This window comes from Cyprinodon variegatus, unplaced genomic scaffold (assembly GCF_000732505.1).
Source record: "Cyprinodon variegatus isolate N-32 unplaced genomic scaffold, C_variegatus-1.0 Scaffold248, whole genome shotgun sequence".
Classification (NCBI taxonomy): domain Eukaryota; kingdom Metazoa; phylum Chordata; class Actinopteri; order Cyprinodontiformes; family Cyprinodontidae; genus Cyprinodon; species Cyprinodon variegatus.
In genome coordinates this window covers 990323-1013994 of record NW_015150701.1, presented here as the reverse complement: position 1 = coordinate 1013994, position 23672 = coordinate 990323, and the positions used below count along the sequence as shown (strand labels likewise).

The 23672-nt window shown below is 37.5% G+C and overlaps 4 protein-coding genes across 5 annotated transcripts; 2 read left to right on the top strand and 2 right to left on the bottom strand.

Annotated features, from left to right (window-relative positions):
* The first annotated feature begins 5461 nt into the window (after positions 1–5461).
* LOC107089328 (retinoid-binding protein 7-like) lies at positions 5462–6843 on the top strand. Its single transcript, XM_015382054.1, has 4 exons — positions 5462–5740; positions 6181–6359; positions 6460–6561; positions 6707–6843. The coding sequence occupies exons 1-4, from the start codon at positions 5668–5670 to the stop codon at positions 6758–6760; spliced, it is 408 nt and encodes a 135-aa protein (XP_015237540.1). The 5' UTR covers positions 5462–5667; the 3' UTR covers positions 6761–6843.
* Positions 6844–7307: 464 nt separating this feature from the next.
* Positions 7308–9647, top strand: LOC107089341 (centromere protein S-like). The gene is made up of 5 exons (XM_015382074.1): positions 7308–7494; positions 7608–7731; positions 8740–8773; positions 8862–8928; positions 9050–9647. Exons 1-5 carry the CDS (start codon positions 7468–7470, stop codon positions 9161–9163), a joined length of 366 nt encoding a protein of 121 aa, XP_015237560.1. The 5' UTR covers positions 7308–7467; the 3' UTR covers positions 9164–9647.
* A 1009-nt stretch (positions 9648–10656) lies between these two features.
* On the bottom strand, positions 10657–16049 carry LOC107089340 (TAR DNA-binding protein 43-like). 2 transcript variants are annotated; one of them, XM_015382072.1, is made up of 5 exons: positions 15316–16049; positions 14474–14637; positions 14240–14389; positions 13980–14150; positions 10657–12375 (listed from the first exon to the last, which is right to left on the bottom strand). In XM_015382072.1, exons 1-5 carry the CDS (start codon positions 15554–15556, stop codon positions 11884–11886), a joined length of 1218 nt encoding a protein of 405 aa, XP_015237558.1. In that variant the 5' UTR covers positions 15557–16049; the 3' UTR covers positions 10657–11883. The 2 variants fall into 2 exon arrangements, with proteins under 2 accessions (XP_015237558.1, XP_015237559.1); XM_015382073.1 differs by having other exon boundaries at positions 14249–14389; positions 15316–16048.
* Positions 16050–17857: 1808 nt separating this feature from the next.
* LOC107089355 (guanine nucleotide-binding protein G(I)/G(S)/G(T) subunit beta-1-like) lies at positions 17858–22450 on the bottom strand. Its single transcript, XM_015382096.1, has 6 exons — positions 22264–22450; positions 22079–22145; positions 21768–21969; positions 21465–21681; positions 20355–20497; positions 17858–19563 (listed from the first exon to the last, which is right to left on the bottom strand). Exons 1-5 carry the CDS (start codon positions 22391–22393, stop codon positions 20391–20393), a joined length of 723 nt encoding a protein of 240 aa, XP_015237582.1. The 5' UTR covers positions 22394–22450; the 3' UTR covers positions 17858–19563; positions 20355–20390.
* Between the last annotated feature and the right edge of the window lie 1222 nt (positions 22451–23672).

Here is a 23672-nt window from a genome sequence, read left to right as displayed (position 1 = left end):
AAGGTGGGCAGAAGAGCATCTCTGAACGCACAGTACGTCGAACTTTGAGGCAGATGGGCTACAGCAGCAGAAGACCACACCGGGTGCCACTCCTTTCAGCTAAGAACAGGAAACTGAGGCTACAATTTGCACAAGCTCATCGAAATTGGACAATAGAAGATTGGAAAAACGTTGCCTGGTCTGATGAGTCTCGATTTCTGCTGCGACATTCGGATGGTAGGGTCAGAATTTGGCGTCTACAACATGAAAGCATGGATCCATCCTGCCTTGTATCAACAGTTCAGGCTGGTGGTGGTGGTGTCATGGTGTGGGGAATATTTTCTTGGCACTCTTTGGGCCCCTTGGTACCAATTGAGCATCGTTGCAACGCCACAGCCTACCTGAGTATTGTTGCTGACCATGTCCATCCCTTTATGACCACAATGTACCCAACTTCTGATGGCTACTTTCAGCAGGATAATGCGCCATGTCATAAAGCTGGAATCATCTCAGACTGGTTTCTTGAACATGACAATGAGTTCACTGTACTCAAATGGCCTCCACAGTCACCAGATCTCAATCCAATAGAGCATCTTTGGGATGTGGTGGAACGGGAGATTCGCATCATGGATGTGCAGCTGACAAATCTGCAGCAACTGTGTGATGCCATCATGTCAATATGGACCAAACTCCCTGAGGAATACTTCCAGCACCTTGTTGAATCTATGCCACCAAGAATTGAGGCAGTTCTGAAGGCAAAAGGGGGTCCAACCCGTTACTAGCATGGGGTACCTAATAAAGTGGCCGGTGAGTGTAAACTTCTAATGAGGTCCTCGAGGTCTGGTCTCTGCTTCCACACACCTGAATGAAATAGCTAAATTACCTCCATATCAGTTTTTAATCCTGCTAAAAACTGCATTATTTAACTCTGGTGTGTTGAAACGGAGACGTCTAAGAGTTGCAGGACTCCTGATGTAGAGAACCGTGATGTTCAACTTTAACTCAGGGTTGGTACAGGTGCTGGAAATTCTAAAATATTCTTAAAATTTTACAGAGAGCACTTAAGTTTCAATACACAATTATTTCATTGTATAATACTGTTATCTCTGGATTTAGAGTTTTAAATACGGTATGTTGTTTTTAGCCCTTAAATGTGCATTTCCATGTATAAATATCTTTAATTCCGAGATTCAAAAATAAACTTTGCTCAAATAGACTTTTTAAAGACCAATGCAAATGTATCTGATTTTTTTAATTAAACAAAACATTTGATTTATTAAAAGTCTCAAAACATCAAAATTCTTATTTGAAACAGGATGTTAAATTAACCATTTTAACCTTTTTTTTAACCTTTTTTGTACAAACTTAATGTGTTTTAAACACAAGTTTGTGGTAAAAGCTTTGAAATAAAACCTTTATTACACTCTAAGCCAAAAATTACTGTGTTTTAATATTGGAAACATTTTACAGCATTTTTATCTGTTTACTACACATGTATTCATTGGACAACAAGTTGCATAGTTTTTTACCAATCACCACATCTGTTTTTTTCTGCGGTTAGTCTTAAAACTAGAGTTTCATTTTCTCCCTCACACTACTTTCCTTTGTTCATGGTGTTAAGTTACCATCTGCTGGTGGCCCGGATCCCTCATGAATTCTTTAAAACACACTGTATCCGATGTCACTGTGGGGACAGCTGGACCTGTTTTATCACCCGTCGTTTCTACTTGTCCCACATCACTGCCTGCCTGTTGGTTAACCACAGTCCTGATCTCACCATGAAGAACCCTAAACAGACACAAACAGGTGTCAGCCCACTCGAGAGGTGGAATAAAACCGTAAGCGTTTGGACAAAAACGTTCCTCACCTGTGCTGATTGCTGAAGCCACTGTTAGAGCAACAGAGAGGTAGTACAGCTCTGTGGTAGTGTTGGCCTGTCAGTATGAACACAGTTCTTTTTAATACCGAGTTTAGACTTTTTCCTTCTATGGTTTTTTGTCTTACACAAGCAGCTGCTGTGAGAGTCAGGACGGTGGTGCACAGTCCATGCCCGCATGACAAAAGTCCAAACACATGATAGGCAGCCCACAAGCCCTGAGGAACTGGATCTAGTAAAGTGAATACCACTGAAAGACCTAAGGACAGAGAAAAAGGATTAACTTACTGATATTTTAACTATACATGCGTGATGGGACTCACCTGAAGCAATGATGGACAGGGCTACAGAGGCTGACAGGTTGTTCAGAAGAGGCTGCCTGCAGTATCTTGATGATTTTGGCCTTTAATCACACCAATAAAAAAATAAAACACTTAATGAAGTGTGACTTTATACAATGGTTTTCTATTCAGGTTACCTCCCCATGATGTAGATTTGAGGGGTCAGAACCACCACCACGAACACTGCATTCACTATTTGACTGTAAATAAGAATTACACATCAGCAGTCACGCATGATCGGTTAAATTATCTCGCTCTAAGAAAAGTACTTACAATTTCAGCCTCTTATTTAGTGGCATCCATCGGCTGCTTTTGTAGGCCATGAAGATCAGCATGTAAAGAAACATCGATGCTGCACATTCAGACCAGCGTGTGTAGAAACACTGCCCTGCTGGATACCTGCGCTCTGAGGCATTAGGTTAGCTATCACTAGTGTTACATCACAGTCAATAGCAACTGACTCAATTTTTATTAACTAGTTTTACTATGATTTATGCTAATTGTATATATAATTAGACATAATGATGATGTGAAAAGGTACGCAACATAAGAGTCCGAATTATTTTTGTTTCAACAGTAGTGAAGGATTTCCAGGCCTGTTTAAAACTCAGCTTTATTTATCTCGAAAATGTGACTAGGCCACTCTAAAGCCCTCCTTTTTTTCAGCTGTTTAGATCATTAGAGTTCCAAACACAGGATGGTTTTATCTTAAAGGTCAGAAATAGACATTCATATTTGCATCAATAGTCAATTACAACCAAGTCATCTAGGTCTCTAAGCCTCAGAAGACAACATCATTGGCTTACTTTTATTTACAAGGCCATCCTGGGTAAACTCCCTCCATACCTGTGTCACCTCATGTCTGTAGCTAACAGTGGTTACAACTCACGCTCTTCAAGTCGTGTTCTTTACACTATTCCCAGGATCAACACAGATCTTGGCAAAACATAATTTTTCTATGGAGCACCATGGTCGTGGCACAATATTCAAAACTCCCTGCAATTACGCCACAACATTTTAAATCACTATTAAAAACCGCTTGCACAGAGAATTGTAACTGTTATTCTAGAGTCTAGTTTATGATTGATTTTATTATGTTGTTTTTATATGTTTTTATATGTCTTACTGTACTGCTGCCTCTTGGCCAGGTCTCCCTCGAAAAAGAGATTTTATCTCAAGGGACTTCCTGGTAAAACAAACGTTAAATAAAAAAAATAAATAAAAAATTAGCAAATCAGCATCACTCTATTTACTGACCTGAATTAAAGGTATAGTGTGGGATTTTTGCAATTTTTTTGAAAAGACATGCCCTTTCCACTTTTACAAAAATGCACATGCACAACTCTGTACCCGCTCCCGAGAGGGAACATCTATGAAACAGGTGCAAGAGCAAGCATGAACCCATTTCTCCTCGGCACGCTCCATTCAAAAGTTGCTCTTTACATCGTTTGTACAAGCTTACTTTCCCAAAGGTTTGCAATTTTTCCACTATGTCAGACTCACCACCAGTAATGGAAAATGGGGATGCGCACGTAGGACAGCCTTATGTAAACATATCACCAGAATGATTGACAGTTAGGAGGACCACTTGCTTTGATGATCCCCCTGAAAAAAGAACATCCTCCACTATATTAAGCAAGTGAGGCATACAGTGTTGGTTGAGAATTTATTATTGTGGCCATCAAAAAAGAGCTGTCTGTACATTCTTGGAGTAATTCTGATAGTTTGCCCACTCATGGCGAGGTTCTCTACCATTCCATGCAGTCTCCATTTAGAGAAATCTCATTGGTTCCCCAAATTCATAGACAGTGTGTGGTGATATCTCACAGACTGTTAGATGTTAATAGCTTCTCTGTTCTGGAAGTTCTTTTGATATTTACATGATGCCTTTTAGCCTATGTCTTCATGTCACATAGGTTCTATTTAAGGGATTTCTTGATTGAAGCCCAAAACTTTTTCCTTAAAACCAAACTTAATCTGTAGGTAGTTTAATACTTTTTACCAGACTGATCATTAATATTATTACTATTATTGTCACAACTCTAATATTAGTGTGTCCTCCAATGTTGTTTTCAATTGGTATATATTACAATGTAAAGCGGTTGTCTTTTTTTAAGAACAATTACATGATCTTTGTACTATTAATATTAATTTTATTGTTTTTATCATCTATGTTATGTGCAGCAGTACATATCCTGCTCATATGAATATATTCATTTATTTAAATATTCATTGCAGCTCAGTGGAACTGTTGACTCTATTATAACTTTGCAGCTTAAAGTGTTATATTGGAGGATGTTCTTTTTCTGGGTGGATCATGAAAATTAGTGGTCCTCCTAATTGTCAATCATTCTGGTGATATGTTTACATAAGGCCTTCCTACGTGCTCGTTCCCATTTTATGTGAGTCTGAGGTGGTGGAAAATTGCTAATCTACTTTTGGAAAGTAAGCTTGTATGAGCGATGCAAACAGCAACTTTTGATTTACGAGGAGAAATGGACTTTTGCAAGCTCTCGCATACATCTACCGGTAATAGAAATTCCCTCTTGGGAGCAGGTACTGGGTTGTGCATTTTTTAAAGTGGAGAGTACAGGTATTTTTTTAAATTTGCAAAAATTTGCCATTATACCTTTAAGGGCTTTCCTTGTGCAAGCCAATACTCTCATCAGATACCATTGCTTCCTCTTCTAGTCCAGAACTAAACGGTGTCATGATTATTTATCCTGTGTCTCGGTGTTCTTCTGTGATGGAATGGTAACCGGGTTACAACCCCCTCCCAGCAAAATTGCATTAATAAACAGGTATAAAAATGGATGAATGAATCACTCACACTAACGTGGAAACCTAAATTGGAATGAAAATTGCTGTTTTAAGTATTATTTTACATCTAGGCTTAAAAATAAAGTCTAAACAATGAGGGAACAGGATGACAAAGGCTCTAACATGTCCCTGAGCAGGTCAGGTGTTAAAGTAAGAAACACTTTTTGTTTTGGGAATCCAGACTCTTTGCCTTCCTCAAGGCTGGGAACCAGACTGCTGAAGGTTTCTCCAAAGTAAGAAAGTTTCTCTACATAAAGTCAATTTGCTTTTATTTTAATATATATATATATATATATATATATATATATATATATATATATATATANATATATATATATATGTGCGTATAAGTCTGCAGACTGAAAAGTGTATAAGTCCTGATCCTTGGATGTGCTGCCCAGCAGGTCTTAGATGTTTCTCCACTTCATGCACCTGTTATGAATTAATGTTTAATCACCAAGCTTGTGCAGAAGTAGATGATGTCTCACCATGCAGTATAGTTTCCTCATGTTATGCAAAAACTAACCTAACCGTTTGCTTCTCTTCCTGTATTTGTCCCAAATAACAGACCAGTGTTGCATCACCTTGGAACAGTATAAAACACCCAGAATCTCGGGGCTGTTACGTTTTTTAGCAAGCCAAACCCCAAAAATGCCTGCAGACTACAATGGGACATGGGACATGGTCAGCAGTGACAATTTAGATGGTTACATGGTCGCACTTGGTAAGTTCTTAGTTTTCTACTTGTTGGGTGGTAAAATGAGACATAAAATTTAAGTGTGTTCATTTGTTGTCAAGTAATTAAAAACCAGCCTATGAAAATGTTTTGTCATTATCTCCTTTCTATCTCTTCTTTCTTTCATCTTTTCTTTTTTTTTCTTTTTTTTTTCCTTCTGTTTTTCTGCTCTATTTACATTGCAGTGTCCATATAAACTGTAAAACTCCCTGCATAATTATAATAAAGCAATTTATATGCATGAAACAAGTGGAGCTATATGGCAATTGCCATACTGCTACACTTGTGAAAGTAAAATCTGTTGGGCTCTTTTTGGCATCAAGACAATTATTCTTATTGCCACATTGCCAGACAGGACACTGTTAAAAAAAAAAAACAGCCTATAGTTGGGTTATTCCATTAATTCAAACTTGGCTTTTTTTATGCAGACATAAACTTTGCTACACGCAAAATTGCCTGTATGCTGAAGCCGCAGAAGGTGATCAAACAAGATGGAGATTCCTTCACCTTCCAGACCATTTCCACTGTGTTAACTTATGAATGTTCCTTCAAAATTGGAGAGGAATTTGAAGAGACGACGAAGGGAATGGACAACCGCAAGTGCCAGGTAACTGTGCATGTATCTAAAACCAACCACATGGTCAAACTGTACTGTGGATTAAACTGTTTTGAGCAATTTTTTTTTCTTTCCCACACATATCTACCAGTCTGTGGTTGACTGGGACGGCGATAAGCTGGTGTGTGTTCAGAAAGGAGAAAAAAGAAACAGGGGCTGGACTCACTGGATTGAGGGAGATGAGCTACATCTGGTATCTGTCCTTTTTTAAGAGCATTTAGGAAAAAACAGACTAACGTTGAATGTAGATTTTAACTATTTACTTAACTTTGGACTAAATTGTTTTATTTATGTACATGTATGCTCACAATTGTTAAAACAAAATAATTGTTTTCCAGGAGCTGACCTGTGAAGGTGAAGTCTGCAAGCAAGTCTTTAAAAGGAGGACATGAAAATAGCCTTAAAGACAATGTGATACTTAATGCTGTTTTCATTATGAAATGAAATGCATGCATAATAAAAAAAAGCTGATCAGTAATCTTGTTTTATTTATACACTAAATGCATTAATTTTCATTTAACTAATACTCCTAAATATTTTATACTGTGTATATGTGTGTGTGTATATATATATATATATATATATATATATATATATATTCCCTTGCTGGATCAGAATGCATAAATGATACTGCTAAATTCCTCTGCAGTAACATTTTATAATAAAACCTAGAAATGAAAGCGAGACAAGGGGACTAAATCTAATTTTTACGGTCTTATTAAACAGTTTTATGTCCTTCAGCAACCAAAGTATGATAAGTGTATTAAAAAACGTTACGCTATTTTTTTAATTTTCATAAAATACGTGAAATCTCTTTAGTAATCTAGACCTTTATGATGTTGCTCAGTTGGAGCGGCACTTGGGGGGAAAAAAAAAGTTGTAAATAAGAACCAGTAGGGGGCGCTGTTAATTTTCCAGCTCAGAAAGCGCCGTCGTTGGCTGAAAGCCGCGAGTTTTTGTTTTGTGAGCTAAAACTGGGAAGTTCTTCCCTTTAGCAACTAGCTTGCATCATGTTACCAAATCCAAGGTGCATTTCTACATGACGTATATCTGATTTAATACGCATATTCCTTCAATTTATATCACAGCAGCTCAGAAAATGTCAGAGAAAGAAGACACTCACCAGGTAAGAGTAGTTTTAATGTCGCTGTTAGCATACTGTGCACCAAGCTAGATGCTACTGGCCTTATCCTTCTGCAGAGCCATGACAAAGGCTGTAAACTTTGCGTTTCTATACAGAGGCTGAAGGCAGCGGTTCATTACACGGTAGGTCGTTTATGTCAGAGGGTCGCAGAGGAGCACCGGAGGGAGTTCAGCCGGCAGGCCGTGGCAGCCATAGCAGAGACCACATTCAGAGAGTGCGGTGAGTTTCTGCATGGAGTCGATTCAGGATCTTCTGTTTATTACTGGAAAATAATCACTTTAGACTCAATATTTACACGCATAAAGACTTAGCCTCCTGTGTTGACAAAGTAATTGGATGTGCTGCTATGGTTCATTAAAAGAAATACACCAGAATGAATGTTAAATCCGGATTCTGCACTCAGTTTACTATATAATTCAGTCAGCTAACGTATAGAACCTCTTGCAAAATTAGTTGAATTATATTTAAATAACTTTGTTTGTTAAAGCCTTTTTAGAAAAGTTGTAACCTTTAAAAGTGCTAGCATTGAAACTCCATTTTTAACTTTGTTTTAAGCCCGTTAAAGGGTTCATACAGCATAAGGCAAGTTAAATTCAAGACTTTTTAATCCCACTTAAAAAAATTATTAAAGACAAACTTTACAATAAACACAGAAAACCTGGTAGTGAAAAAAGTACCCCAAATGTGTATTTTACCGTAAATTACTTTCTGGACCAGTAGATATGTTTCAAATGTTTTAAATATAGTAAGAAAGCTAAAAACACACAAATAATAGATCTATTTTTAACAACTACTGAACTGAATTCACATGGTTCCGTAAATGACTGCTGAATGTTATGTAAAATGGGTTATTAAAAAAACAAACCTACACATTAGAACTGAATATACAGTCATAAGTTTACATTACATTACTGTTTTTCGTCACTGCTGCTTATCTTATCAAGGCTGCACTTTAAAAAATGATATAGTCTAGAGAGCTGTTCTTAATAAAAAAATTTTTACACTCATGTATATAAAATGAAAAAATAAAATCTAAGTCTTATTTAAGCCTTTATGGACTTCTAGAGTGGATCCATCTAGTGATTACCTTTTGATGCAAATTTTACAACTGTATACAATTGTTTAATTTTAATCAACTAAATGCTTATTCTGAAAAAGCTGTAGGGACATTCCTCTGTAACCCAATAAATATAATAAAAGATTAAATACTTTGACTTTCTTTTTCAGATATATTTGCCAAAGATCTAGAAGCTTTTGCAAGGTAAGACTTCAAGTTGAACCAAATTATAACTGTTGGTTGGTTAAATACTACACAAGAACTTCGTAGCTCAACTTATTGTGTCTTTTAGACATGCTAAAAGAACTACGGTGTCTGCAGAGGATGTGAAGCTTCTAGCTCGTCGCAGTACTGCTCTGGTTAGTTGTAAAATCAAATGACAATTTCATGTCATACTTTCAGTATACCAATGTTGTACATGTAATGCATAGATATTCTACAGTACACATTATAGATTTGTTTCATGTCTCTTTATTTCAGTCCAGACACATACAAAATAAAAGTGAAGAATTGGCCCAGGAGCAGAAAGATACCAGAAAGAAGAATACAGGGAAGAGGAAGAGCAGAGACACAGAGGAGGAAAGTAAAGAATGAGGACACTGGGAAGCCTGCAGCACCTGACATATGCCCAACATGAATAGAAAAACAAGACTGACCAAAAAAGGCTTCAATGTCATTTGATGTTTTGTCCTGATCTATTCATACAACTGTTTATTTTTGTGCGTGTTTATAATGAAACAAACCCTCAAATGAGCAAAGATGCATTTATTTTATGGATGTGTTCTATAACTTTTATATACATAAAGTTCTTATGCCAGTTTGGGGTGGCAGATTTTTATAAAAAGTTTGACCCACAGTAAAAATGTAACCCCCCCGCAGATGCTGCCTTACTTATTGGAGTCAAATAACCTAATTTATGCAGAAAAATGGTTTAATAATAAAGCAGATAAATGAGTACAAAATGATGCACGGCTACGGTTTACACCTTTGAAGGCTGGAACCAGCAGCCAAAATGGCAAAAAGAAAGCTAATGTCTACACTTTGAACAAACTTTGGTTTAGGATTTCAAGTGACTCGATGTGTAATGTTTATAAAGCAAAAAAGCAGAGATAAACCAAGAAATAATCAGCTCAAGTTAACCCTGGTGGATGTCAAACCATACCTTATCACCATTCTAATAAAAACACCTCACATGTTGAGGAAGACATTACATCATAAGACAGTTTGCTGAATATATTAGCAGGCAGCTTAAAGAGACAGAAGGAAGGAAAATTGCTGAAGACAATACAGCAAGGAGTTTGGTTCTGTCACAAAACAGATTTGGAAATGCTATCAAGGCTTCAAAGATATTAAAGAAACAAGAATACAGATGGAGGGTTTACTGCTAAAACACTTCATATCAGTATGGTCTTTTACATGTTTATGACTCATCTCTGACTTGAGTTTGAAAGGTAAACTGTTACTGATGGAACCATAAGTACTTATCTAACAGGAAAGCTGCCTAAGGTTTATAGCTCCAATAAATAAACCATTTAATCCACAAGTTTCCATCTCTAGTCCTTAGTTTTAAGGTGTTCCTGCATTAACACACCTAAATGAGACAATTTGTGGATTAGCAGGCATGTGGATTTGCATTGTTTAAACCAGGAAAACATCCAAAAGCTGCATGGCACTTTGACTCCTGACTCAATACATCAGAACTTACACATGTTTTAAAGGATCTTACAGGGTGAAAAAAAAAAAAAAAACTACATGGTGTAACCTGGAATTCTAAGGTTTGCATACGGTACTGAGCTACAAATTTCCCTTCGACGCAAATGAGTGATCAACTAGTTTTTACCTGGATGTACCTTAAAGGTAGATGGTTATAAAAAGGAATTCAATCTAATGAAAGCAGCAAAAAGACAGGTACTACCCCATGTCATGTCTGAGAAGGCCACACACTGAAAGTGTTGGAACTTCCATCTTCATCCTTCAGGTCAGGGTTCAAACGGAGACCTCGACCAGCAGAGCCCAAGGTCCCTAGATATGTGAATCGAATTAGATGTTTTCGATTTGACAAACCAACTCAAGCAGCATAAGCTAAGTAACTATTCAAATGAACTTTATTAGAGAACTCTCTTCATTTGACATGTTTTTTTTTTTCTTTTAAAACACCTCACAAACAACAAAGAGCTACTGGGCATCCTTGGACACACACGTCTCCACGTTCTCACATCCTCACTCGCGGCCCCCCAGAGTCTTCAGCAGGTGTCATCCACATCAAGAACACACTTACAGATCAGTTCGATTAACATGAAAGCACACACCATACAGCATTCAAATCAGGTAATACAAGCAATACAAATATTCATCACAACATTCCACTACAGGTTTTATATTTCTGCACTTAGACATACTCAGAAGGAAGGAAAAAACTTGCAAAGGTACAAAAAAAAGGGACAAATCTTGACGTAATAATTAAAGAATGTCCATGTTAGGGGAGGCGCTTGTCGCATCCGCAGCTTCCACTCACACACTCAGAAAGCAGTCAGATTTGGGCTCTACCACTGCACAACCAGTCCTTTCCACGCGCCTCTCTCCGTTCGCTCACTCATTGCTTCACTCCTCGTCACAAGCCATCCTCAATCGCACTCATCAGTTCTTAAAATGTCAGTTGCGCAGTTCTCTCCATTTAAAAAAAAAGTGGATAAAAGTGAAAACACCCACCGTCTCTCAGACCATGCGGAGTGAGGCCGTTCTTTGATGGTATAGCATTTACAGGTGGGAAGAGGGAGATATACGGGTATCACCCCAAGAATGCTGCCAAAGAGGAGCTTCCTCGCAGGGAAATGGAAGAGAAGTATACTGCAGAAGAGATTTCAGTGAAGGCTTTTCCACAGAACTTGACTGCAAATAAAGTTGTACTCATAAAAAAATAAAAAATAGACATTTAGTTTTCAACCAGATTCTTTCCAATGCAAGATTGCCTTTCAAGCTGATGGTGACAAAAGCCGGATAATGGTGAACCACAGACATTCATGCATTTTCTAAATGGGGCGTCACATTTCACAATACATGCATTAGAGAATCCAGTTGAAATGGATACAAACATACGGGACAGCAAAAATAGCACTTTAGTCAGAGATCCTGGTAAACAATTCACTGCAACAATCCCTAAATTATATCTTTAGCAGTTTTTTTTTTGTTTGTTTTTGTTATAATGTACAAAACATCTTTCACAAAAGTTTTTAGATGTCATAAACGCATCAACACCAGAAGCAAACTTTTTAAAACACTCATCTCTCTGGATACTTACCATAGAAACACTAAACCTACATACCCCACCCAGAGGACTTTGACTCCATGCTGGATCCAAACCCTGAGCTAAAGCCGCTACCACTGGTTGCAGAGTTTGACCCTGAACCCCAGCCCAGACTGGCCGAGCTGGTGCCATAGTTGCTGTTGCCTGCACTGAAAGACTGACCCTGTTCCCTGCTTGAACTTGTCCCGCTAGAGCTGCTACCTGAGGTGGACGTCTGCTGCTGGCTGGCCAGCATACCCATCATACCCCAACTACTTTGCAGAGCAGCCTGAGCAGCGGCCATCATGGCAGGGTTCAGGCTAAAGGAACCAAAATTAGCCAGACTACTGTTGGCGCTGCTCCCCAACCCACTACGGTTGCTACCGAACGCCTGGGCCCCGAAACCATTTCCAAAGCGGGCTGTGCGATCAAACTGCCTGTTGCCATGCTTGGGCTCAGCGTTTGAGATGTGCACGCTGACACCTTTGATGATGAGATCCTCTCCACAAAGAGACTGGGCAACCTGTGGGGGACAAACAACACAAACAAAATTTTAGCACCAAACGTTTGTCTTTTCCTTTTTCATCATACTTTAGGTCATTAAACTGTTCTAAACGATAATCATAGATAACTAAAATAAATACCAATTACTGAATTTAAGGGAATATAAGAGTTAACCACACAAACATGAACCTATTAATGGTGCCCTCGAGAGAGGAATTGTTCTCATGAACAGTTATTCATGATTCCTGTCATTGATTGAAAGATCTTAAAGCCATTCTTGGGAAAAATCTCCACTCTTCTATTGCTTCTCCATTTGTGGATAATGGCTTTAGCCGTGGTTTGCTCGAGCAAAGTTTTTTGAAATGGCTTTGTAATCCTTTGTAGATGGAGGGATGTTTATGATGTTGTTATCCATTTGGTTTCTTTAGATGACAGCATATTAGTCGATGTTTAAGACTGTGTAGTCTATTTTAGCCATCTATGCAAGTGATTCTACACCTTTGGTAGTAATCAAGCCTTAACAAGGGTATTGAAACTGAATTCTATATATAATCACATAAATTACACCCTACAAAATATTTTTAAAAGGTGGTTTTTTAATCTAGTTACCATTATCTGACATTAAAACCTTTATTGAGGGCACGAGTTGACGTTAAGGATTTTTACCACTTGCCGGACTTTCACATTTAATTTGCCCAGGAACAAGTTTTACTTGCCCAGTAAAATGTTTGATAAATATAGTTCCTAATATTCATTTTTGTATATATATATCAATGAAACATGTTTGTTTTTTAAATGTTTTTTGTAATTCAGTATTTTTTAAGTTTACAGGTCCCTGGTGTGTATATGCATGTGTCAGGTAATGAACTCAAGCCTACATTACTGTGTTGCTTGTATGCTTTTTAATCCTTCCTGCACATTCTTTTCAAATTAAACTTTACTTTAAACTGTTGTGTGCTTGGAAAAATATAGATTTTTTTATCTTAGGGTTAAAAACTTAAGATAAATCACAAGACAGAAGTCAATGTGACAATGAATAACTTATTTTAGAGTCACAGTATGTTTATACAAGATAATACTATTAATATAATGTAACTTTTCTAAAGAATCATTATACATAGTTACTTTATACAGGGTTTCCACAGTCTTACATAATTTCAGAATTCCCTGACTTTTAACTGACTCAGGATTAGTTTTCCCTGACAAAATAAATGCAGCTGTTTGTCGTTTTGGTAACTACATCAAAATTACTGCTAGATGGACAAAACTCACGCCATCTGGCGGAAAATCCCCGGGCAATTTCAAATCACGCGCCTTTTCAAATCACGCAAGAATGTGTACAAAACAACAAAAATGGCACCGGCAACGCTTCTGTGTCGTTTTCATCGAATGTCGGTGATTTTAAAGTAATATTGAGTGATACATTTTTTTTTGCAATCATTGCACTTGCCCGGCAGGCAAATGCAATGAAATTTGTACTCTCCCAACAATAAAAACTACTTGCCCCGGTAGATTGGGCAATGGTTAACATTGAGCCCTGGAGGGTCTTAAACAGTGTGATTAAAAAACACCACTAAAATTTATAAGGAACACCAGGACAGTAGATTGTGTTTAATACAATACCTGATCATCTGCGAATGTAACGAAGGCAAAAGCACGGAATGGCTTGGGGATGAAAACATCTGTGACTTCTCCGTACTGCATGAAAAATTGACGGAGGTCATCTGTGGTCATGTCCTCTGTGCAACGACCGACAAACACTTTACGACTCCTAAGCGGCTCATCGGGACCTTGCTGTAAACAACATGAGGGGAAGGTAGTTATTATAGCGTGTTAATTCATTTTTTTTGCCCATTATAAGCAGCTATGTGGATGGACATTACCATATTCACCTTCGAGTTAGGAAGCTTGCAGTCACACCATCTCCCATCGATCATGTGGCGCTGGGAGATCACCTTTTCCTGAGCCTCGTACTCTGTGAACCTCACGAAGCCAAATCCTTTAGAGTTACCAGTCTTAGCGTCTCGTTTTACCTGAAAGAGCCGCAAAAAACGTAAACATTTATGGAACTACGCCTTAAGAAAAGGATTAATAAGCAAGTGTGTTATGAGAGGTACCTGAACCATTATGACTTCCCCAAATGTGCTGAAGTAGTCTTTCAGATCCTGTTCAGTTGTTTTCCAAGGGAGACCAAGAACAATCAAGTCAGAGGTCTTCATGTCTCCCCTCTTCATCTTCACAGCAGAGGAGGCATCAATTTCATCCATTTTCCTTTTATTGTCTAAAATGAAAACAAATAAAAAATGTCTATTTTATTTTAAATCACCCACAGAAAGCCAAGCTGTTCAGGATGACAAGTAAAGTAATGTTATATGAAATGGATAACACCTACGGAGTAATACATATTCAAAGCAAAGTATATATTTTTTGCTGACCTCCTAGCCTGAAGACATTTGATGTCATTATTTATTTTATATGAATGTACCCACATAAAAACTTGCAATAATCAAAAGACCCTTACAACAAATTTAAAGACCATAAAACAACATGCTTGAAATTAGCCACCTGAGTCAAAGATATTCATGGATATTTCCTAGTAAGTTAACAAGATCTACTAGACTAAAATTTTTGTATTAAGTTACAGGTCTTTGTTATAGTCAGCGTTTGTAAGAATGAACACAGATTTAATCTATTTTGGATAATTACTTTGATCTAAGGCGATTTAGAGGTAAAAGCCCATTTCTAATGTATCTTTTATTCAAACGAAGGAACAAAAAAGAATGATCAAATTATATAATGGACAAAAATTCTTCTGTGAAGAAGAAAAAAAAAACAAATGACAAATTTGTATGTTCATTAATAAAAGTGTTTTTTATATAAATAAACGTCCACTGCGGGGTACCAGCCCATGAATTATAAATAAAGTAGTCCTTCACATACAGACCGTGTGTATGTTTACCTTTTGGATAGTTCACCACGTAAACAACGTTCCCCCATCCGGTTTCTGGCGCGTGAAGGACTCCCTCCACGAGACGCACTCCTCGCATACACTGAGACACGGGGCTCCTGAAGCGCAGGCCGCACGCCCCTGGAAACTGAGCAGCTACCGTGGACAATAGAACCGTCCCATCGTCCTCGGCGGGGATCTCCATGGGCTCCTCGTTTTCCTCCTCTGCCACCCGAATGTAGCCTTCGGCCATTTTCGCTCTCTACGCCGAATGACAAATGTTTCCTAAATGAAAACTGAACCGCGGTTAGCTCGCTGCTAGTACGGCTAACCTTAGCTGATGCTAACAGAGCTGAATCAGTTTTCCCTCTCTGAGGGGAAAAAAAAAATATTCTCCACAAAAAACGAAAGGAAAAAAAAGTTTTTTTTCAGGATAGATTTAACGTGTTGCTCTTTTAATAATTCAGATATATTAACGGAGGAACATCGCTTTTAGTCCTTTGTTCGATGCAAGACGGGACGTTGTTGTGCGTCAACACCGGATGACAACAGCTCCAAAGCACTTCTCCAGAGAACAAACTTCATAAAACGATTCTCTCTTATAACCTGTTTACGTAAGTTAACGACGTTTTACAAGTTTGACAAGAGGTCGCGTCGACAAACACGTAAAGTAAAACACTGGTTAAAGATTTTTTTTCCACGAGAAGACAGACGACGCTACGTAAGGCCTTCCAAAATGGCTCGAGTTAAGCGAAGCAGGAAATTCGTCATCATTGGACTGAACCATTCTCAGAAGGGGTCATTTTCTCCAACTCGCGTATTTTTAAAGCAGAATGGAATAATCTACCATCAATTTAACATTGAATAAAACATAAAAAGTTACAGGAATACGTAGTGATTATGGAATAATTATCAATAAGATGAATTACACCGCGGATTTTCAGTCTGATTGGTTCTTTTCCCCCCTTCGACATGAGTCGCCGTAGACAGAGTTTCCTGTTTCCGGCAACTTGCTGAGCTGGTTGGACAGCAAAGGGAAGATGGCGGTGATCAGCACAAAGGAAAACAGAAATAAAACCTGTCATAAAGAAGTTAACAAATTGGTTTAGATTAAGGAACAGGTATATAATCAAAACCATCCTTTTAAGAAAATACTTTAACATAACTATATATATATATATATATATATATATATATAGTTTTTTTTATTATTTTTTTTATTAATTGCCTGGGGAGCAGTGTGGGGTTAAGGGTCTTGCTCAGGGACCCAGAGAGGTAGTTTATGTAGTGGGGCTTGAACTCAGAACCACGCAATTCAGAAAGCGCAATTCTCTAACCACTAAGCCGCCACACCCCAAAGCAATATTTCAAAATATATTTATTTTTATATATATCTATATATATATTTTATTTTGTAGTAAAAGGACTGGTCACTGTTCTCGACATTTGAACAAATGTGCAAAATGTGCACTCTTTAGAAAATGTGCACCCTTTAGAAAACTCCGCCAACAAGCGTACAAAAAAGTTTTTTCCATCCCTATTGTAATGCAGCCTGGACTACGAACCTATAAACATATGTGGCTATTGTTAGGTTCAATTATTACTTATTACAAACATGCTTTATGAAAACATGTTCAAGGAAAAGAGATCATAGAATAAAACGACTGAATATTAAGCGTACCCAGTGTATGTTTTGTACGCCAGTTGATTAGCAAATTCAATGGAAAACATGTTGGTCTTTGCAGGACCTTTAACTGTAATGTTTTTCGTTGGCTACCATTCTAATGAAAACATGCAGGACAGCTGCTTTTGTTTCAAATAGTTTGGATTTAACTAAAACTGTAATTGAATGATGTTAAATAGCTTACCATTAAAAGCTTTTTTTTACCGAAAAAGGTACCGTTACACATTTTTATAGTTTCACGTAGAAACCTTGAGATTTTTAGTTGTATAAAAAAAAGTTTCATTATATTTTTGTGTCTTTTTCCATTAAAATAGAGTAGATCAAGTTATTTTAAAATAAGATGTTAAACTTGTGTGCTCTTTTTGATCTAGGTTAGCTTGGGAATCTCATACCGGCCTAATCATAATCAGGCCCAACAGAAACATACAAGACCATAAAACAAGTCTGCTCAACTTATCATGTCACTACAACAAGTTATGCAAGCATTATTGTATGATTATCCTCATATAAGAGGTAACTTCAAATATTGAAGATCATATCAAGGTTTTATTTAAGTGGCTCAGAATTACCTAGTAACAAAGGTTACAAGTTTGGTAAATCTAGCCAAGAGATAGACACTGATAATAGCTTTTTTATTGTCTTGTATTGGTTTCAGCATTCAGCAGCCATGCATTGAGATCAAGTTCATGCATAGCTGCTCATTCTATTCATTATTAATGTTTGGTTTGATTTCTTAATATTACTTTAATTCATTTTTATCATGTTCATGGAAGGAAAAAGTCAAAATAATCGTGTCTGTTTTTGTAAATCTCTAAACTAATGTAAAACATTTCACCTAATTTAGAGCGGTTTAATTCAATGCACCAAAAGAGATCTCAAACAGCTTTTTATTACATTTTTCAATCAATAACAGTACAGTTTAGTACAGTATCTATCTTGCATCCAGCTCACCGTGGAACACCAACAGACTGAAATGAAATACAAAAAGTGGAAAGGTACATAAGAGTGCAGAGCTCTATATTATCAATGGAAAGAGAAAAGGAGAATCAATCTCAGTTGAATCGCATTTTCACTTGTGGCCACACACGAATACATCACATTTATTGTACATCATTGCAGAAAAGAAAAAAAAGAAAAGGTGAACCAATCTCACAACCTTAACAAAAGTGCTTCTGTATACAGTGAAATGGCATTCAGATGCTCTGATTTTCAGTTTAAGACCAAAAAAAAAAAAAAAGTAAAAATTAAAAATGTACAAAAGTTTTAGTATGGACAGTATGCAAGGACATTTTTGTTCCATTGAATGTGAAGATTGGAAGGAGAGAGGATAGATTTCTCACAATGATTTATATTAAAAAGCAAATTGGCATTGATAGAACTGGTAAGCATAATTTACACAAAGTATGAAGTTAATATCAAGCCTTTCATCATTCTTGACCACTCTGGTGCATAGCATTACCAGTATTAGTACATGATGTATGCAGAGTTGGAGCCAAAAAAAAATGGCTTCTATTAAATTCAATCAATAGGTCAACTCTCCTTTTTGGTAAAAGAAAATCTAGGGTTTTTGCACCATTGAAAGCAAGTCTACAGCATGCACATCTAAATTAACTCATGGCAGACAAAATTTCATGTCTTAACTTAAAACATCAGACCATTATTTTCAGACATTGATTTGTACATTTCATTCACAGAGTTGTAACTGCAGTCCCAAGCAAAGGAAGTGTGTATTTAAGTCAGGTGAGGTGTTTCACTCAAAGTGGATACAGAACACAAAGCCCCCTCTATATAGTCAATTCAAGCCATGCCTTATTTAACTCAAAACCTAAGTCCTTACCCTTTCCAACCAAAAGTCAAAAAGGCATGTACAAGAATCCAGGGGTCTAATTGGATAATTTTCCTCATAACTCCGTTTGTACTGGAATGAGCATTCATAACTTATAGCATGTGCCTGGTTAATTAACAATGTTATTAGTTTAGAGGCGAAGCTTCATGTGCAAAGAGCCGTGGTGGAACAAAAACAGCTAGAATATAAATACATCATGGACAATTCGAAAGCTGCTCGTGTAATATGATCCAAGCTTTTACTTCTGCATGTTTTTCTCATATGATTTACCTGGATTACAAAGACAAGCTGTAATTCAAATATATCTAAAACCACTAAAGAAATATGTCAAAGAGAAAAAGCCATCAAGAATAATAAACCATCAGAATAGAAATCTTAAAAAAAAAAAAAAAAAGAAAAAAGAAAAAAAAAAAAGTTAAATAATTTGTACAATTACACTCCAACATTTGCTTTCAAGACGCACACATTTGCATGGGATGATAGTGTTGTTTTCTCGTTCAAGGTAACATAAAATGGTCCAAGAAGGAATGCACAAGTTTCTGATTCGATACCACAGGAGATCCTTTCTTAACTAGGTGATAAACAATTGTGCTCTTCTTTGTGTAGGAAAGGCATTTGTTTCCCTTCGTTTTTGTGGTGTCCAAGTCAGTTTAAACAGTGTTGAAGATGATGCTGTGAACATTCTCAAGTTGTAATGGTCTTCCAGTCAACTTTGGAGTTAAAAGAACATCTGGAGAAGAAAAACAACAGAACACTGAGAAAGACAGCAGAGATCTATTCGGAAGCAGATAGACCGATGTTTACACTCAGCAGCTGGGTAAACGCCCGAGTTGAATGAATTATAGATTTTAAGAGAAACAAGAGATGGATAGAGAAATAAATAACCCGTTAGGGGGAATCGGAAATTCAACAACAAGAGGGCAATGACAGCACTCTTTGATATGGATCGTGCTACTACAGCATGTTATTTTCATAGTACCAATGAGGCATTTAGGTGAAGTCAGGACAAATTAAATGCAAGAAGGTTAAACAATGAACCTTTTCTATGACATGGAAGATATAGAGGCATTTCATTCAGGTTGGGAGATAGAGCAAGACTTTCAGCAGATAAAGGTAAGAATAATGAACAGAAAAGTTGCTCTGCTTTATTCTCTTGAGCTTTTACTTCTGCCCATCGGGAAACATGCTAGATTTGAATATGAGAGCAAGCCTGCAGAAATTTCAGTGTCAGTGAAAGGTTTTTCCATCATTAAGAAAATACAGAGTGTTTGCTGTCTGAGTAATGCTAGCAGCATGCTAACTAAAACAGAGATGATAAAAACAGATCACATTTTTAATTTTTTCCTAGTTTAAAAATAGGACATCAAATCTAGCTTTACATAAACTGTTCCCCTAGAAAAGCCCAACATCACATCTGCTTCTATCTCGATTAATAAATGCTTATGAAGGGAAGGCTATAACACCATTTGAGTTGCGGCTCCTAAAGAGAAATTGAAATCAAATGGATTAGTGCTTCCCTACCTTTAATGCAAATACGACAAAAAGAACCTTCAGGCTTCAATTCCAGATCTTCAGAAAACTGTCCCAGGATCCCGTTGCAACTGCCATGCCGTCATCAGTAACTCCCAGGCAGCTAACGCGGTTGTCATGTCCAGCCAACACACCTACAAGAAAAAAAATAAATAATCAGTTACTATAGTGTTTGATGGAACAGTATGGTACAAACATTACACTTAAACCATATTCACTTTGTGCATTTATTTAGCTTTAAAGTATCAGAAGTCCTCAGTATTTCTACATATAGGTTGAGCCTGTTAAAGATCTTTGAGGCTTTGAGTCACATATAGTTTTGACTTAAGATTCCAAATTAAAACAGTAGGCCAGGATCTTAAACTATAAAGTAATTTAATCCATAGTTTAATAAATCTGGATGTGTTTCTGACTTTGTAAAGGCCAACATTTTTAGTATAAAATTTAGGACTTTAACAGCCTTCAGAATCTACTTCACTTTTATAGAAATTCCCTATGAGTGAAGGTGCACTGCATTATTTCTTTTTTTATTTTAGAGCAGTGGTTCTTAGTAACGCTCACACACCTGACTCCAATGAATGGGTGTTTAATAGAACCGCAGCATCTGGTGGCATGCTGAAGAGGTATTGGATTCATTTAAGGTGTGTTTGAGCAGACATTACCAAGTTTACACATTGTTGTTTATATATATGCCTTTTGCTCCCCTGCTCACACCAGGAGCATTTTATCATGCTACTGTTAAGACGGCTGCAGCCTGAGGCACAATATTGCTTTATGTCACTATTCTTTATATGTAAAATCACTTCTTCCAGATTTTTAATCAACATCAAAGAGCAATATGTTGTTTTTTGAATTTTGTGCACCTGTGTCCCTGTTACAAATAAGCTTTGAAATTCAGCATTTATCTTTAGATTTGGAGCTCCACCACTGTGGTTGCTAACAAGACTTTCTTTTTAGTATTTTCCCCATTCTCATGTCAACTACATGTGAAGACACAGCAAAGTTACACATTATTCTTTTTTCATAATCCTCCCAGTCACTTATGAGATCCATATGCAGCACCAGACACCCTAATGTTTGAGTGCATTCACAGATACTTACCAGCACGGTCGGCTTTTAGTGTGTCCCACACATTACAGTTAAAGTCATCGTATCCTGCCAGCAGAAGGCGGCCGCTCTTTGAGAATGCAACAGAGGTAATGCCACATATGATGTTGTCATGAGAGTAGATCATCAGTTCTTGATCAGCTCGCAGATCAAACAGCCTGCAGGTGGCATCATCAGAGCCCGTGGCAAAGGCATTGCCATTAGGGAAGAACTGAAAGGTTAATAGGAAAAATATTATCATTGGCCGCTTTAGGAGTGTGCGTTTAAAACTTGAGTACATGTTGGAGATAAACGTACACAGATAGCATTAATGTCAGACTCGTGGCCGGTAAAAGTCTGCTTGCACATGCCCTCTCGAACATCCCAGAGTTTAGCAGAGGCATCGCAAGCACCGGAGACAAATGACCGCAGGTCAGGGCTCAGAGACAGGCTCATGACATCGCCTGTGTGTCCAGCAAATGTAGTCGTCTGCTGGCCTGTCTCAATGTCCCAAAGTGCACTGCAGAAAAAAACAAACAAAAAAAAAGAGTGTTTTTTTTGGTTCCCCTCAATTCTGGGCTTTTCAAGAAAACACAGGTACAAGGATTCTGGCCAATTCTTCAACTTACCAAGTGGTATCTCCAGAGCTTGTAACAATCTGGTTGTCATCAATAAAGCGACAACAGGACAGATATCCTAACAGACAAACAGAAGTTTGAGAAGTTACCAGTCAATAAAAGGCAAACAACACAGTTCCATGTAAATCTGCAGTTGTTCATAAATTCATTGCACTTGTAAGGGGTTTAAAATATACCTGTATGTCCTGCGAGCTCACGGCTCACACGTACATTCCCCTCACGTGTTTTCAGGTTGTAAATGGAGCAGATGTTGTCTAAGCCACCACAGGCAACATAGTTTCCTGAAGGTGCATATGCACAAGTCATGACCCAGGAAGATCGAAGAGGAATGGCATGAACCTGTAAAACACAACAACCCCGTGGAAAAATGTTATTTCAGTGGAAATATGAGTTTGAAGCAAGACTGTTCTGAAAAAATAATAAAAAAATAAAAAGATTTTCTCGAACTATACAGAGATAAGGTTGTTCAAGCTGGTCCATAGAAACACTTTCTGGGCGTAGCTTCATGTCTGCAGCAAGGCATGATGGGAGCACTATAATCCTCCATGTATAACTTACCATAAGCAACAAAGAAACAGTTCACTGACCGATTCAGGCCCTTTCAGAGGCAAAGTTTTCCAACAGCAGATATTAAAGTCAAACATAGCATTGAAAATGCATCAAATCAAGCAAGATTTTCAGATTGGTTGGTACCGACAGCGGACCAGCCAATCAGAAACTTCAAAATCCAATCGTAACTACCAACTAACTTAGATAACACTTTCAATAGGCAGAATGCGGCTAAGAGAGATGAGAGAGAGGTCAGACATGCAAGACATTCTCTGGAAATAATCTGAAGCCTTTCAGGAGATTTCCACCAGGAAATAAACACAGTTTTAGTGAAAACAGGCTTAAAAGTGACCACTTTGAGCCGGGCATACACTGTACTATTTTTTTTGGCCTTTTCGGAGCGACTTTCCAGTTGTGCGAGAGTTTTTCCCAATCGGGCTGACTTTCAGCCCGATGGTGCATTGTGTAGTGTGCAGGGGGTAACGAGAGCCACCCAGCCTGTCACGACTATCAGGAATCATAAGGTTGGGGAAAAATCAAACATGATTGAAATTCAGTCGCTAGTCGTAAGGTCGCATCAGAGTGTTGGGCTGCACAACCCTGTGGTTTTGTCGTACAGTTTGAGCTGTAGTTGTGTGCAACGATTGAAAAGATCCCAAAGTGCATTCCTGGCTTTATATATCCTGAACTGTCAACCAGCTGTTCTTTGGATTTTGGTAAATTAATGAGACATTTTTTATAGCAACATATTTGACAAACTGCATGATGTTGCTTCTCTTATTGTAAGTAATTTACTTCTATCAGTCAGAAGGCTCCTAAGCTCCTTCCATGCTGTGCTTCAATGTGGCTGTAATGTTGTTAATAAAAGTAAAAAAACAAAACAAATTGACCATAACTAAAAGCTTATAACTAGAAGCTTATTCTCTTTTTTGAAATGCTGCTCAACCAATTTACACAGGTTTGAGAAAAACTGCAATCAATAAGAGCACCACTAAGAGAAAAGGCGATAAGATACACACCAAAAGAACAACAGTTT